Source organism: Puntigrus tetrazona, chromosome 7 (genome assembly GCF_018831695.1).
Source record: "Puntigrus tetrazona isolate hp1 chromosome 7, ASM1883169v1, whole genome shotgun sequence".
Classification (NCBI taxonomy): Eukaryota; Metazoa; Chordata; class Actinopteri; order Cypriniformes; family Cyprinidae; genus Puntigrus; species Puntigrus tetrazona.
In genome coordinates this window covers 17,195,881-17,210,615 of record NC_056705.1, presented here as the reverse complement: position 1 = coordinate 17,210,615, position 14,735 = coordinate 17,195,881, and the positions used below count along the sequence as shown (strand labels likewise).

Sequence of the window (14,735 nt, the reverse complement as noted above, 5' to 3'; positions counted from 1 at the left end):
CTTTTTCACTTGTATGCCTCCCTCTTGTTCTGCTTTTCTCTCTTCACTCCTCCCTTCCGCTAGTCTAAACTCATGCCTATGGAAAGCGTTTCCAGGAACTGTATGTGTGTTGTGTAGCGAGAGTGGTCTCATTTAATCTTTCCTATCTCCCCGAGGTGCCTGGGCTTGCAAGCAGAATGCTGAGAGTGTTTCTCAGCTGGAGGAGGGGCTCTGGGTGTCTAAGGTCAGCTGGATGAGCAATGAAGCTCTTCCTCTCAAAGATCCTTTGTTTATAGTGCATATGGAGAGCATGAAGAAATTATATAGATAAATGGACTATTAATGCAGAAGAGGGGGTCGGATTTGACAGAACCCACAATATGCCCATCTTACGGCAGCATTACAGACCGATCTGTATGTCCGCATTATAGATTTTATTAGAAAACCTATCTTCATCTGTTCAAGTGATGATGTTGTCTTGTCTGGAAGTGTTTCTAAAGCACTGGAATTGAAGATGCTATCTGGTGGTTGTATATGGTCACTTGCTTGGCTGGTGAGCCTCTGAAGCGACGCCGTCTCACCCCTCCCCCATTTCCCAACAGCACACTGTCTTTAAATGCAGAAGCTTGCAAAACTCGGCAGACGTCTTCCCACACACACAGGCATTTTTGCATGGACTCCTGTTCTGTTGTTTTGCTTAAAGAAATGGCTAGCTATTAAGGGAAGTCAATGAAAAAAATGTCAATACTTCCTTTCAAATTCTGCACAGGGTTCCTCATCTGACCTTTACGCCGGCCTGTGTTGATCCCGCCAACTGCAAACTTGTGCGAGACGCACAGGAAGAAGAATTCCAATAATATGTTTGCAAACAAGGCACCGTGGACAAAGAAAAAAAAAAATCCTCAAATTCCAAAATAATTCTACCACCTCTCCATCCCTGCTACAAGCCTATCAGTTCCTGTGCTTACAGAGCCCGTCCCAACCATAGACTCAAAATGCCATGCTGGTGTAATTTACAAAACAATCCCAGGCCTGCTTGTGGGTAATTAGCGGCAGGTCTCAGGTGATTTCTCTGGCTTTGCCTGTGATTCTGCCAATTAAAGAGCAGTGTCGCACACAGCCTCAGGTATTCCCCAGCACTCACGTCTGATTTGATACCCTCAAAGCTTCCTCAAATTGGGGTGTTTGCATTTTGGGCATAATTTAAAGTGAAGAGATTTCTTTCATATGGTTTATTGCGTGTTGAATTTAGTGTTGGGCAATATGCTCGATATTGTCCTATCGTTTGCATGTGAGTTCGCCGATACACAATATTATCATATTTATTACTTTAATTATTTACTTAGTTTCATTGCCGAAGAGTAAAACAATTCCAACGATAACAATTTAATTAGAAAAATGATTGGCCATTGCGTTCATAAACTCAGCATAATCATGTGTGATTAGTTAGGTAGGACACTGTGAAAATTAGGGAAAAAATATAATGGAACAGATAAACCCCAATATTAATTAGATGGTATTACTAGCTTGATAATGTAGTAATAATAATAATAATAATCTTGCTCTTGTCAAAAGCGTCAGCCACAGACAATATCTCTGACTATCACTGATACAAGATGCTATTGTCTATCAGCACAACCCCAGTAGAATTTGTTTTTACGTATGTAGTATCTTTTTTTTTTTTTGTTTTACTTTCATTTATTCTTACACCACCTCAGTAGTAAAGCACTATGGATTAAACTCAGCCCTGTATATAGTTGTTAAACCATTTACTTAAACTAAATGTTAATCATTTCAAGAGTTCTTCAAGTGTTATGACGGTCGTTGTTTCTGTATGTTTCAGTTTTGAGATTATACATTCCCCCTCCCCCTTTTATGTATTATTTTTATGTATTTTTTTTAATGCATGCGATTTGCAATTTTGTTGATCCTAAGGGGAAATTAAAGAAGTAGGAATTGTGCATTGAGTGTTTATAGTGATGAAGAATTTGTGATTTGTTCCTTGTGTGTTTGTTTTATTTGTCCTTTGAGTACAAATGTTCTGGAGGACGCCTTAGGATGTTTTTTTGTAATAGTCAGTCCTTTTTGCTTTGAATGCTGATGCTGAGAGCACACTCAGTTCGATCTGATCTGTTCCTCCTTTTTAAATGAGTAACAGAATAACAAATCTAGTTTAGTATTGTTTTGCACAGGCAGTCATTACTTACATGTGTAAATGTGAAGTTGAGATGACTAGGTATGTCAGAACATCAATAGATTTGCACACATTGAAGCTAACAGAACATCGCAAAAGGTGCTGGAAGCAGATCGAAATCGGGGTAATGGACAGAAATCTGTGTGAATTGATTCTGCTTTAATTGATGTAAACTACTTAAATTGAGGTGTTTTATATGACCTACATATTGTTGATTTATTAAGCATAACGCGTAAGATGTGCATGTAAACGCACTTGCTGAGACGTTCACAAGGAAACTGACGTTCTGGAGTCACTCCCCTGGTCTCCGGAGAATCCCTCAGCCCTCCAAGCCTGTTGGTAATCATTTTGTTTTGATGTTTTAATGATGCAATCTGTGGTTAACGGGCTCACCAGTGTTGGGTTGGGAGGCAGGGGGCTTCCCTGCTCTCCAGACACAGGGGCTTGGGGCCGCTAAATCCCAGCCTGGAGAACAACTCTATTCCCAGGCACACTCTGCTTTACGGCAGCTGGGGCCAATGTGCCCCTCCTATGGAATCAAACCCGCACAGAGGGCTAGAATTCCACGAGTGATTATAGAATTCCAGAATAATTTATTTGGAATTTTGGAAAACCGCCATGTTGCTTAAACTCTCCAGAGGAAAATAAACTCTACACACCAGGAGCTTATAACATTCCGAAAGACACTATTAAAATTATTTACACTGCGTATACTACGTTACTAAAAGTGACAATTAATGTGTGCTTCTGGTAACACACAAGAGACTGAAATTTTAATATTGTGTTATGCACATATTTTAGATCCAGTGAATTTGTGGCCTCCAAATGGTGTGTTCTTTTAATTAATAAAAAAAAACTTAAATGCATTTAATGTTGCCATTGCTTGCAAATAGCTTGCATTGCTTTCGAATCGAAACACTGATGTTTGTAAATGCCAGTATGACTTAATGCAAGTAATAGTGACTGTACAAGAGAGCTTGATCTACATAAAACAGGAGAAAAATGCAGCTGTTCTAATGCTGAAACAAAAAGCCAGTTGAAGTAATATTTGTAGCAGAATCGTGCATGTAGCGATTACTAATTAGTCTTGTAATACCTGTGGTGTGACTTTAATGAAAGCTAATGACATCAGACCTTGACAGTGTTGCATTTGAGATTGCTTGCACACAAGCCCCTTCCCCTCCCTTCACACTGTTTATACCAGGGAGCTCAGGCTTTGAGGAGTGGCCCTCTTTTGGATTCTTGTTCAAACAAAATACCTTTCATATTCAAAACTTCTTTGTTTTTTTTTCTGGATTTTGTTATCCTGAAATAAAACTTTTTACAGTTACTTTTTACTCAAAGGTCTTAAATCACATAACAGCTTGTGGGTTTAGCTTATTGTTCATCTGTTGACTATGCAGTTTGTTTCATGCTATGCTGTGAAAGATTTGCTTTATATTACGTTAGTCATAGTTCTGTGTATATGTGTGAAATGTGCTCATTATGCTCACATTGCACTAGTGTGCCTATCTTCTCATAGATTTATAATGTGTGCGTCTGTGTGAAGAGCTCTGGCTCTCATGTCAGCTGGCTCTTATTTACGTTCCAGCCGATCATTCCAGTAGCTGCTCTAATGCCCTGCTACAGCTCACAGAGAACAACAAAATCCAGACCACAAACACAGGTCTGCTTCTGTGGCACATTTGCTCTGTCCTCAATCGACCACTTATGCCAGTCGTTCATTACCATGAGCGATCATTGGCTAATTGAGTTTTGGCATTGGTTTTTAATAGTTTTGTAGTTATGTTAATGTAAACTGTCATCTGTGTATTGTGCAGGCCACGCTCTGTGGGAAGCCATGGCAGGATGCACTGGGGACCCAGCTGTTCCCAAAGCCGAGCTCAGGAGGGACGTGGCCGTCATCGCCTGTCCACCGTCATCCAGCCACTCAGACAGAGTGCTGGAGAGGTCGTGGACCTCACAGTGGACGAGGACGGTGAGGAAACCTGTGTTTTTCATTTACACTTGGGAATACAGACATTAAATTCTACACTTATTTTCAAAATAAGTGTAGAATTACCTAAAGTTGACTCAAAACTTGAAATGAAAATGTACACATCACGGCATGCATATATATATATATATATATATATATATATATATATATATATATATATATATATATATATATATATATATATATATATATATATATATAAAATTCTTACTCAACCTCATTAGTAAAGCATATATATATATTTGTGTGTGTGTTCGATATTAAAAATGGATATTATCAATTTTGAAATATTATTACAGATTACATTTAACAGTATTAAATTATTGGTGTTTTAAAGATTAACTTAAACTTTGCCATCATTTAGTGCTTACTTAAACTACATTCAGAAAGTAGTTAACATGTATCAGCAATCAATTATTCAATATAGACCCAATTCGATAACTTGAAGGGCTAGTTCAACTAATGATTAAAATGTTGTTGTGATTTGCTCACCCCCCATGTTGCTTTGAACCTGTATGAGTGTCATTCTTATGCTGGACATAAAAGAAGATATTTTGAAGAGTGCTGTAATCAAACAGTTAAAGGTATGTGGTTTCCTACTATAGAAGTCAGTGGAGACTAACAACTGTCTGGTTCTTCAAAATGTTTTATTTTGTTGTACAACATAGGAAATAAACTTATTCAGGTTTGAATTACATGACGATGAGTAAATGATGACAAAAAGGTTTTTGGATGAACTATTCCTTTATAAAAAAAACAATATCGGTAGATACCTGATATAGTAACAATGTGTTGCACTTTGCACTGTTTCTTCTCCTATATTATTCTTTGTGTCATTCTTTCTCTCAGTTGGTGCTGCTTCTGTCATTATCATGTAAAGTTTAAAAGCTTTAGATGCAGAGAAGCAGGAGTTTATGAATTCATGCGTTTTTCGTGATCACTAGCTTCAGGATTGAAAACCGCCATTTATCCAGTTTAACAGCAAAACCAAAGGGAGTCAAAGGGAGAAAGCTACAGGAACTCGACAGGAATTTAATATCCCCTCATTTCAGAACATGAAAAGGCCTTTTGAATATAGTCCAGTCATGACCTCTTCTCATGCTAAAAACTCAAATGCTCAAAATACATGAGCTGTAACCGCAACTTTTAAAACAACAAATCTGTGTTGCACAACCCTAACAAGTAAAACCAATCTGCGGTCCACTTTTGCTGAGCCTTAAAATCGTGGGAAAGATTATTTGAAATGTAACAGGTTTGATGAGCGTCTCCCTGACTCTGTGCTGCAGTAATGGTCTTCAGGTCTGGAACATAAAGGAGGGAAAGAGAGTTAGATCACCCAGTTCAACACTGCGTGGGTTTGGGAAATATTAGATGTCACATCTAATCTACTCATCTTTCACTGTGAGCGGTCCTCCCTCTCTGTCTTTGAGCTGTGTCTCTTTTTGAGGGGGAGGAGGAGTGAATCTGGTAGATTCGGTTAGTGGTGTTCTGCGCTGTGGATTGCAGCTCGACTGTGTGTTCAGGCCCCGTTAATAATGATTAATCTATATCGTTTCAGCATGCACAGCAGCATAAATAGCCTTCGCAGCTGCACAGCATTCTCTCACAGCCACAGACTGATGGACACCAAAAGCATCCCTTTTATTGTGTGTAATTGAGTTTAATTCTGATTTCATTTGCAGGCAACATAATGAAGTCTGTCTGTTATGCAATCAGCCACTGGCCCCAAAGAATCAGAGAGAACTGCTATAGGAACCAATTAAACTGCCATTCTGGATAAGGAAATAAAATCACGTAGTGTAGTTATCTCATTAATCTGTGATACGATCCCGAATCTCGAGGTTTGTCAAAGGAAAACTCATTTACATTGTTTTGTTTGATTTACTGTCATAAAGTGTCTCTTTGTTTGTCTTTGGGGTCTGTAGCTGGTGGGGAGGTAAAAGAGCAGGCTGAGATATGATTGCATTTGCATTTCTTTTGACGGAGTGAGAAATTAATTTGCAAGGAAAAAACAGATGGATTACTCGCAATGGAATGTTAATGAGTAGCTATCCTCATGGGCCACTTCGTGAATAAAGTGTGTGAGTGTGAAAATGCACATGTATGCTCACACTGATGTTCTAGAGCTGGAGGAAGCCATCTGTTGCCAGTTGCAACAAATGCCTTTAAGTTAAGAAGACCCTTATTATTAATATCCTTGTAGTTATTATTGAAGGTGTACTTATGTGTTAAAAGTGTAACTAAAGGGATGGTAAAATTCTGGCTGATGCCAAATAATTTTCTTTATTTACAATAAAACACAAAAATCTATTAAAAAAAACTTTAAATCAATCATTTTAAATGCTATAAGTGAATTTAGGTATCAGAGCATTGTACATGTCATATACAGTATGAAAATACATTACTGCTAAAAAATGTGAGTTCTGTTTTTTATATCATTATTTATTAGTTTATTTTTACTTTTATTTTTGATAATGAATACTTCTGATCAAACATGGCACTAATTTGTTCATAATAATTAATTTGTTTACATATGTATATATATTTGTATATATACACACAATGCACCCCATCAGCTTATAAATATGATTTCATCATATTAGAAGGACCTTATGCAATTGAAGGAGTAAGGTCCGCTGGTATATTTCACAGTATTGCTGTTTTTTTTATATATTTTTGGTTAAATAAATGGAGCCTCCTTGAGCATAAGAGATGTTTTCAGAAACATTTGCTAATTTAACAGTATCATTAAATTGAATCATTTAAATGATGGCAAAGCTAATCAAAGGGGAAAATGAGAATGCACATTTAAACAATCTATTATTGACCAGCACCACTATAAATAGACATTCTGTTCATCTGCAAATGACAAATATGTTATTCATTGTTAATTAGAAGTCTTACTATTTGTGTGTGTCTTTATATACGCTGATGCATCTACAGATCTCTCAGTCGTGCCAACAACTTCTGACAGCACACACCCACAGCCGGTCAGTTCTTCTTCCTCTTCCCGTAATGCCTGTACCTCAGAATCGCCACAGGAGGGTCCTGGTACCTCCAGTAGCTGCTCAGCGGCCGCCCCTGATAGCACACTGGCTGCTCAGAGCCATGGTGGAGTGCCAGGACCCAGCACCACCAACACCACTGCCACCGAAGGTAAACTCTCGAGATGCTGCTGTCCAACACTTGATGATGACATTGATTAGTGACATGCTTGTTATCTGGGTTTTTAATTGTGCGTCTTTATCCCCCAATCAGATGACAGCAGAAGAAGCTTGTCTGTTGAGAATGGAGGTGTGGCGATGCCCAGGTTACCCTCTTGTTGCCCCCAGCACTCCCCATGCAGCGGGCCGTCTTCAGGGCACCTCTCCATGGGTCACACCCATTCAGGGTGCATGCAAGCTGGGACGACACAGCAGTCTGGTCCACAGCAGTCTGCCTCCCAGCACTCCCATGGTCATTTAAACCACTTTCACCATCACCACCACACCACGCCGGTCCCTTCATCCTTAGCCTTCCCAGAGTCCAGTTGCCCCCTGGAGAGGCCCACTGCCATGCCTGCGCCCTGCGGAGGGGTGAGCAGCAGTAACCAGTACCATGACCAGGTACCTTACTAATTCTTGAGAACCCTGTATTGTCAGTGTTCGATATTATAAGCTTCTATAAAGGTTGTTACCGAAACACATCTTGGCTTCTTTGTTCATTGTGTGTATGAATTAAACCCTATTTGCTTCATAAATCGATGGGGAAAAACTATTTTGCTACATAAATTTGAGGGAAAAAATCTAAATAATATGCTGACTGTTTGAAGAATAATGTCGGTGTTGTTGACAACACAGTCTGTTTTTCATTTCACACATGGTTTGCGTTTAACAGCATATGTTTTTGTTTGGAATTAGTTAAGATTCTGCCTTCTTGAAATACTAAATCACCCTTCATGTTTTGATGATGAAAAGGAAAATCCAAAGCACCTTTATGAAAAAATAATTTTTCTGGAGCTAAGCTTTTCCACCAGGGATTTGTTTGAGGCCATCCTCTCAGTGTTGTTGAATAATTCACACTGAACTAATTGTCTTGGCTGCTGAATTCTATTATTTACCAGCATAGAGAAGTGTTGCGTGTGCACGTGTTTGTGCGTTTCAAAAAGAAAAAAGTTGTGTATTTTTGGTTGTGCGTGTCGTGACACTTTGTCTCAGCGTTTGCTCTGCTAACAAAGTTGTTTCTATGCGAAATGGATTATTGGCAAAATTCTGTGGCCTTTGATGATGGGGCAATGAGCAGTAAGTGCCGTTAGCTAGTCATCAGATATGCACAGACAGGAGGTGTATAGTGAAGCGAGGTGATGTCAGGCATGTTTTATACATCAAAGTGTGTAAAGGATTAGATTTGGGGTGAATGCCCTCATTTTGAAAGGAATTTAATACTGTTGTGGTTCTTTATGTGTATAATTTCTTTGGCTAGTGTCATTTTTATTTTTGCTTGAAGTATGTGGAAGATATTATTTTATGACACATGCAGCTCATTATTGAATAAGCCCCTAACTCAAGGTATTAAACTTCAGGCATTTGACTGAAACAAGACTGCTATCAAATCAATTGCAAGAAAGGAGACAGGTGGCATCTCGCATGATCTGAATGCGCGCCTGTCTGCTGCATACTTAACTTTGCATTTTCGTCAGTGCTGTTAGAGATGTTAGTCATTCTTTTTCCACAACCCTGTCCTATTAAGATGTTACAGTAGCTTCCTTGTAATCAGGTGGAGCAGAAACGCAGTAGCATGTCATTTCAGGGTTGTCAAAGTTGTCAGGCGCAGCAAGAGCAAAGTAGCATTTTTGCATGACAAACCTACAACTGCTTATCAAGCTGAATATGGGGCTTAACTTAAATAATACTTTTCAACTACCACAGTCACATTCTTGCCTCTCCCATATATGACAAACATTATTTTCCAGGCATTATGAAGTGCCACCGTTAAACATCACTTACAAAAAACATCGTTATAAAGAAGTTAATCTCAGGCAGTGATTTAGTTTTACAGAAGAAGATATTGCACTCCAGTTTCATTTTAACAACGTTTTATTGAAACGGCTCAAATAGTTGAAAACAATCAATGTTTTTTGTCTCTAGAACAAGCAGTTACAAGTGGAGAGACTTAATAATAATCTAAAATAATAAAAAAATATAAATAACTTAGGGGATAGATTGATGAAAATTATATCGATATCACTCAGCCTCGCGTCGATCGAAAACTGTACAAATGCTATTGATCATTAGGATAATGATAATATTTAATTATAAACTACTATATAATTCTGTAACAAAATATGCAAGCCTGTAGCGGGTAGTCCACATATTGTGAAATAATACTCTGACTTTTAGCTTCTTTTAAAAATTAGCTCTTTGTGTGTGAACAACCCCAAAGCAGCATTCTGACAATCATTTATAACCATGTAACATGATGTTTGTTGCTGTAATAACTGCTGGTTTTTATTTTCCTGTGTCTCTGTCTCAGCAGACTCTGCCGGTGGATCTCAGTAGCAGTGCAGTGCGTAGCAGTGGATCCGGCGGCACAGGGTTCCACGGCACGTCGGCCTTCGATCCCTGCTGTCCAGGCTCTGCCTCCCGGCCTCCTGCTTACGTTTCCCAGGCTGCACCTGGACCCAGCCAGCAGACTGTGGCCGACTCATTCAGCTCAGCCATAGTGGCCCAGCCTCAGCCCCAACCTCCTCAGCTCTCCTCCTGCAGGCACTACATGCACCCCCCCTGTAAGCACTTTTACCATAATATTTTAAACACGTCAGTAAAAAACTAATGCTTATTTAGGGGTGAAATATTGTATGTTTATTAATATATTTGGAAAGTCACAACATTTCAAGTATTTTTTTCTTATATAAATAATTCGAAAATGGTCATAGGGCTTAATGAATTTAAAAGTTAGATAATTGTACCTAAATATAAAAACGACAGCATTCAGATAAATAAAGGGCAATCATGTTAAAATAATGCTTATTGTTCAGTTCACCAATATACAAATTGACTAATATTAACAGAATAAGTAGAGACCACAGAATAGTGATACAACCTGGACCTGGAAAATTGAAACTGTTACTTCCCAAATCTATTCGATATTCTAAAAACAAGGCAATAAAATTGATGTGAGATGATTCCTTTGGTGTTTTGTTGTGTGCAAGTGAGAATGTGAAGATGCTGGCGCCTGTGCTTTATGGTAATTAGATGAAACACCTGATGTTTAATGTGTTAAGTGCTGCAGGTAGTGTGCCCAGCAGTCCCACTTAATTGCCGATTCTGCTCACAATAGCGTTGTGTGGAATATAAATGAGCGTGGCAGGGCTCCCTGGTGGGCCTGAATTTAGTGGAGTAATTGCCACTCACAGCTCACTGGAGCACCTGTTTGCACATTCTCTCGTTTTCTCTCTCTATATTTATCTCCTGTATCTTGCGGCCATTCTTTTTCTTTGTTTTCCATTTACTTTCTCCCTCACTCCCTTCTGTCTGTCAAATCCTTAGCAAACAGTACAACTCATCTGCTCCAGGGTAATCATACTTACCTGGGCAGTATCCAGACCATCCTGCAGCTCCTGTGGAGTTTCCGCGAAACTCTTTCCATTCCCCCAGTAATTACCATTAAACACTGTTAATTGTTTTGATGCACTTTTTGACTTGAATGAAAATTTTGAATAATTCAGAAAGAAACGAAAAGTAAAGGAGATGAATTCTTTTATTTATACTAACTTTTCTGCTTCTCTCCTCCAGACGGCCCTCTTCCGCGCCCCCTGCACCACCAATCCTCCTCTTCCTGTCCTCACTCCCACAGCAATGCTCCTCCGCCTCAACAGCCTCCTCCACAGGGTGACTATGTCATCCCACACCCTGTCCTCCCCTTCCACACCCCACTGCCTTCTCACGCCCCGGGGCACTCGGTGCCCCCAGCTCCTCCACCCACCCTGCCTTCCCACCATCTACCAGGCTCCAGTGCCACTCTGCCGCAGCATCTTCCCCCTGAGCACCAGGCGCTGCAACACCACCTGCCCGTACTTGGCCCAAGCCCTGTCCAGAGGCTCCACCAGCATGACATACTGCAGAGAATGGAGGTTCAGAGACGCAGAATGATGCAGCACCCGACGTGAGTCGCTAGTGATTGTCCAAACTGCGTTTATTTGTTCAGAAATAAAAACGGTAATATTGGAAAATACATTACCAGTTTAAAGTCAATTGGGTTCTTCTATTTTAATGTATTTTCATTTATTTGTAATTTACGCCTTTGATGGCGAAACCTGAGCCTTATGTATTAAGAAGAACGTTTTTATTAAGATGTTTTAAGTGTAATGCCCCGCAAACAGTTTCCTCTTTTAGTCTTTTTCTGTAATAACACTGATTCCTCCTTCCTTTAAGGCGAGCGCACGAGAGACCCCCGCCGCATCCACACAGAATGCACCCTAACTACGGTCACGGACATCACATTCACGTCCCTCAAACTATGTCATCGCATCCTCGGCAGGCTGACCAGAGGACGACATGGTAGAGTACATTAAATAGTAGATGGTTAATGCTTCAGATGGTTTGGCCAACTTATAAGCCATGGGTTCGCTCATTACGTTTTCAAAAGTTCAGTTTTGGGTTTCATTGCTTGAAGACACTTAAAGGAATAGTTCACCCAAAAAGTTGTCTTAATTTACTCACCCTCATGTCATTACAAAACCTGTGTACACGTCTTTCTTAAGATATTTTGAGGATCCCCATTGAATTGGTTAGTAGGGAAATAAATACTATGGAAGTGAATAGAGACCATTAGCTGTTTGAATACCAGCATTCTTTAAAATACCTTTCACATGAAGTAAACTAAGACGAAATGTACATTTTTGTGTGAACCGTTCCTTTAAATACATTAATTAAATACACTAGTACATTTATAAACATACATTTTAGTTCTTAAAACTTAAATATGCCTGAGTAATTATCATCTAATTTCACCACAGACCTAGTAATAATAATATGATGTTTTTAAACAACATTATATGGTATGCTGTTGTTTAACATGATTGTTGTTGGTCTTTTTGTTGTTTCAGGGAGCTGGGCATCGAGGCTGGTGTTACTGTAGCTCCCTACCCTTCAGGACACCTGCACCCGCATCTGCCTCACTATCACCCTCCACCCAGACTGCACCATTTCCCCATCCAGCTGATGGTAAGTTGCTAGTCCTCTCCATCAGCTGAAATATATGCATACATTAGCATGAATAAAAAAGCCATGATTTGCTCTCAGGTATGGCACAGATTAATGGTGGCGGCCTCAAGCCGTGTATCCGCAGCATCTGTTATTTCAGGGTGATTTTTATGGGCGCATGAATTATGCATTGCAGATTATAATGGAAGCTCATTAGACATTTGAAGTGTGAAATTTGAATTTAATATATTTGAAGGTCTAAAATTATATTTGAATCATATGGAGTGACATGCATGCACATACGTGTGAATAATTTGTGATGCGTCCCAAATTACTGGAGTTGATTTTAAAATAGTTGCTCTCTGATTTCTTCCTGTTTCTCTCCGCCTTGGTGGCGTCACTAATTTTATGTCTCTGTTTTCTTTAGCACACTGGCTCAATGCCTGAGGTGACATATCCACATATTCGTTACATCTCCTCAAGAATGACCTTTGGCCGCACATATGAGGTAAGAACTGGAATGCGGACCAAATTATTAGTAATCTAAACTCGCTTTATTATACGATGAAAATATGCATGACAAAAATAAATGTAATGATAAATTGATTTAAATTTAGTAATTAATATTACTAATGACTTAAAAGATGTTAAGGGTAGTAATAAAAACAAAGGTGTGTGTGTGTGTGTGTGTGTGTGTGTGTGTGTGTGTGTGTGTGTGTGTGTGTGTGTGTGTGTGTGTGTGTGTGTGTGTGTGTGTGTGTGTGTGTGTGTGTGTGTGTGTGTGTGTGTGTGTGAGAGAGAGAGAGAGAGAGATGTAACTAGAAGAAATTCCCCCTTTGCATGTGAAAAGCTTGGAGCACATTTTTGGCTCTACTCACTCATAAGCTGAGTTGTTATTGTCTCCAGTATCATTTTTAACTCCCCCATCCTTCAATAACAACCTTTTTGTACAGCCTGCATTCAATTGTGATGGATTCACAGAGAACAATACACTCCACACATTCTGTTGACGACAAAAAGAAAACTTTAAATCACTTCTAACCATGCGATTCCTCAGAAATATACACAGACCATCAGCTGCTCACAGGCTTTCCCATTAATGGGATTAGTTATTGTTAGTCCTTCTGGTGTTTTTTTTTTTTTTTTTTTTTTAACCAAGCGTTTGTCATGATGTAACCCGTTTATAAGCACTTGTAACCAGTTGTGTTTTAACAGGATCTGCTGCATTTAGAAGAGCGACTGGGGACTGTGAACCGAGGGGCCTCTCAGGGAACCATAGAGAGGTGCACCTATCCACACAAATACAAAAAGGTGAGAATTTATTCACTTACACACATGATTGTTTTACTGAGGTGGTCAAAATAAAGTCCTGTTTGGTGATAATGGACAGGCAGTCTGCAAAAAGACTCTGAGGATATTATATATAGGGGCTTCCTGTTAGACACACACAAAAAAACTTAACCAGGAGCCATTATAATCAGATATTTTGTGTCATCAGATACATCAGAAATCCTCACCCAGTCCTTTTATTGCCAAAAGCTGCATAGCGTAGACATTTGAAATGTCACTGATATGTAGCAAAAGGTTCCTGAATAACAGTAATCTAAAACCCTGCCGCCCTAATACAGAAGGTGGTGGAGAGAGACACTGAGGAACAGTTAGCACCTGAAGCATGGGCATCTGTTGGGAAAAATATGCACTCAACCTCAAACTCGGTGAGAAAAAATGTGGTCAAATAGTTTGGGATTAATATGTTTTAGCTCACGTATGGTGTAGATGTTAACGGGGGCAGGAATAGTCAACAATGGCCTAGTCAATCTAGTTCAGGAGCACACTGACAATGTGTGTGTCTGTTTTTTTTCTTTATTGAAAATATATAGTGTGAAATATCTGAAGTTTTAGGTTTTGTTGCTGCTTGACGTGTTGTTTAAATGATCAGCACGCTGTTCATAATAAAAATAGATTGTTGCTCTATGTTTATGTAACATGCTGTGATGCTCTTGTGTGGTTATTTTTGTATCACCAGCATCAATCGTAGCACTTACTAAAAAAAATGCCATATTTAAACATTCGTATAAACTATGTATTTGGGGGAAAGAAGACACAGGAAGTGCTATTATGTATACTAGTCTTGCTCGCCAGTTTATGAGAATTTAGGTGAAGTGATTCTGCTTATAATGGCCGTTACGCTTCTTTCTCGTGCACAGAGAAAGCTGCATGGTAAGCAAGAGGAAGAGGAAGGTGCGGAGGAAGACACAGAGGAGAAATGCACCATCTGTCTGTCTATACTGGAAGAAGGGGAGGATGTCAGGTAAATGCTTGACTTTCCACCAGTACTGGAGAATTTATTATTTATCGATTGTTTGTTTGTTTATTATAT

General features: G+C 39.3%; 1 protein-coding gene across 5 annotated transcripts in view; it reads left to right on the top strand.

Annotated features, from left to right (window-relative positions):
* The window catches only part of rnf111 (ring finger protein 111), a 31,448-nt gene that overhangs the window by 14,813 nt on the left and 1,900 nt on the right, over positions 1-14,735 (top strand). For 2 of the 5 annotated variants that reach the window (XM_043243642.1, XM_043243644.1), the window contains exons 4-14: positions 3,994-4,151; positions 7,116-7,328; positions 7,431-7,777; positions 9,684-9,936; positions 10,946-11,315; positions 11,585-11,710; positions 12,259-12,376; positions 12,783-12,863; positions 13,571-13,666; positions 13,984-14,070; positions 14,563-14,666. In XM_043243642.1, the coding sequence (XP_043099577.1) occupies positions 3,994-4,151; positions 7,116-7,328; positions 7,431-7,777; positions 9,684-9,936; positions 10,946-11,315; positions 11,585-11,710; positions 12,259-12,376; positions 12,783-12,863; positions 13,571-13,666; positions 13,984-14,070; positions 14,563-14,666 (1,953 nt within the window). The remainder of the gene's footprint in view (positions 1-3,993; positions 4,152-7,115; positions 7,329-7,430; positions 7,778-9,683; positions 9,937-10,945; positions 11,316-11,584; positions 11,711-12,258; positions 12,377-12,782; positions 12,864-13,570; positions 13,667-13,983; positions 14,071-14,562; positions 14,667-14,735) is intronic. The other 3 variants (XM_043243645.1, XM_043243647.1, XM_043243646.1) reach the window with 3 other exon arrangements.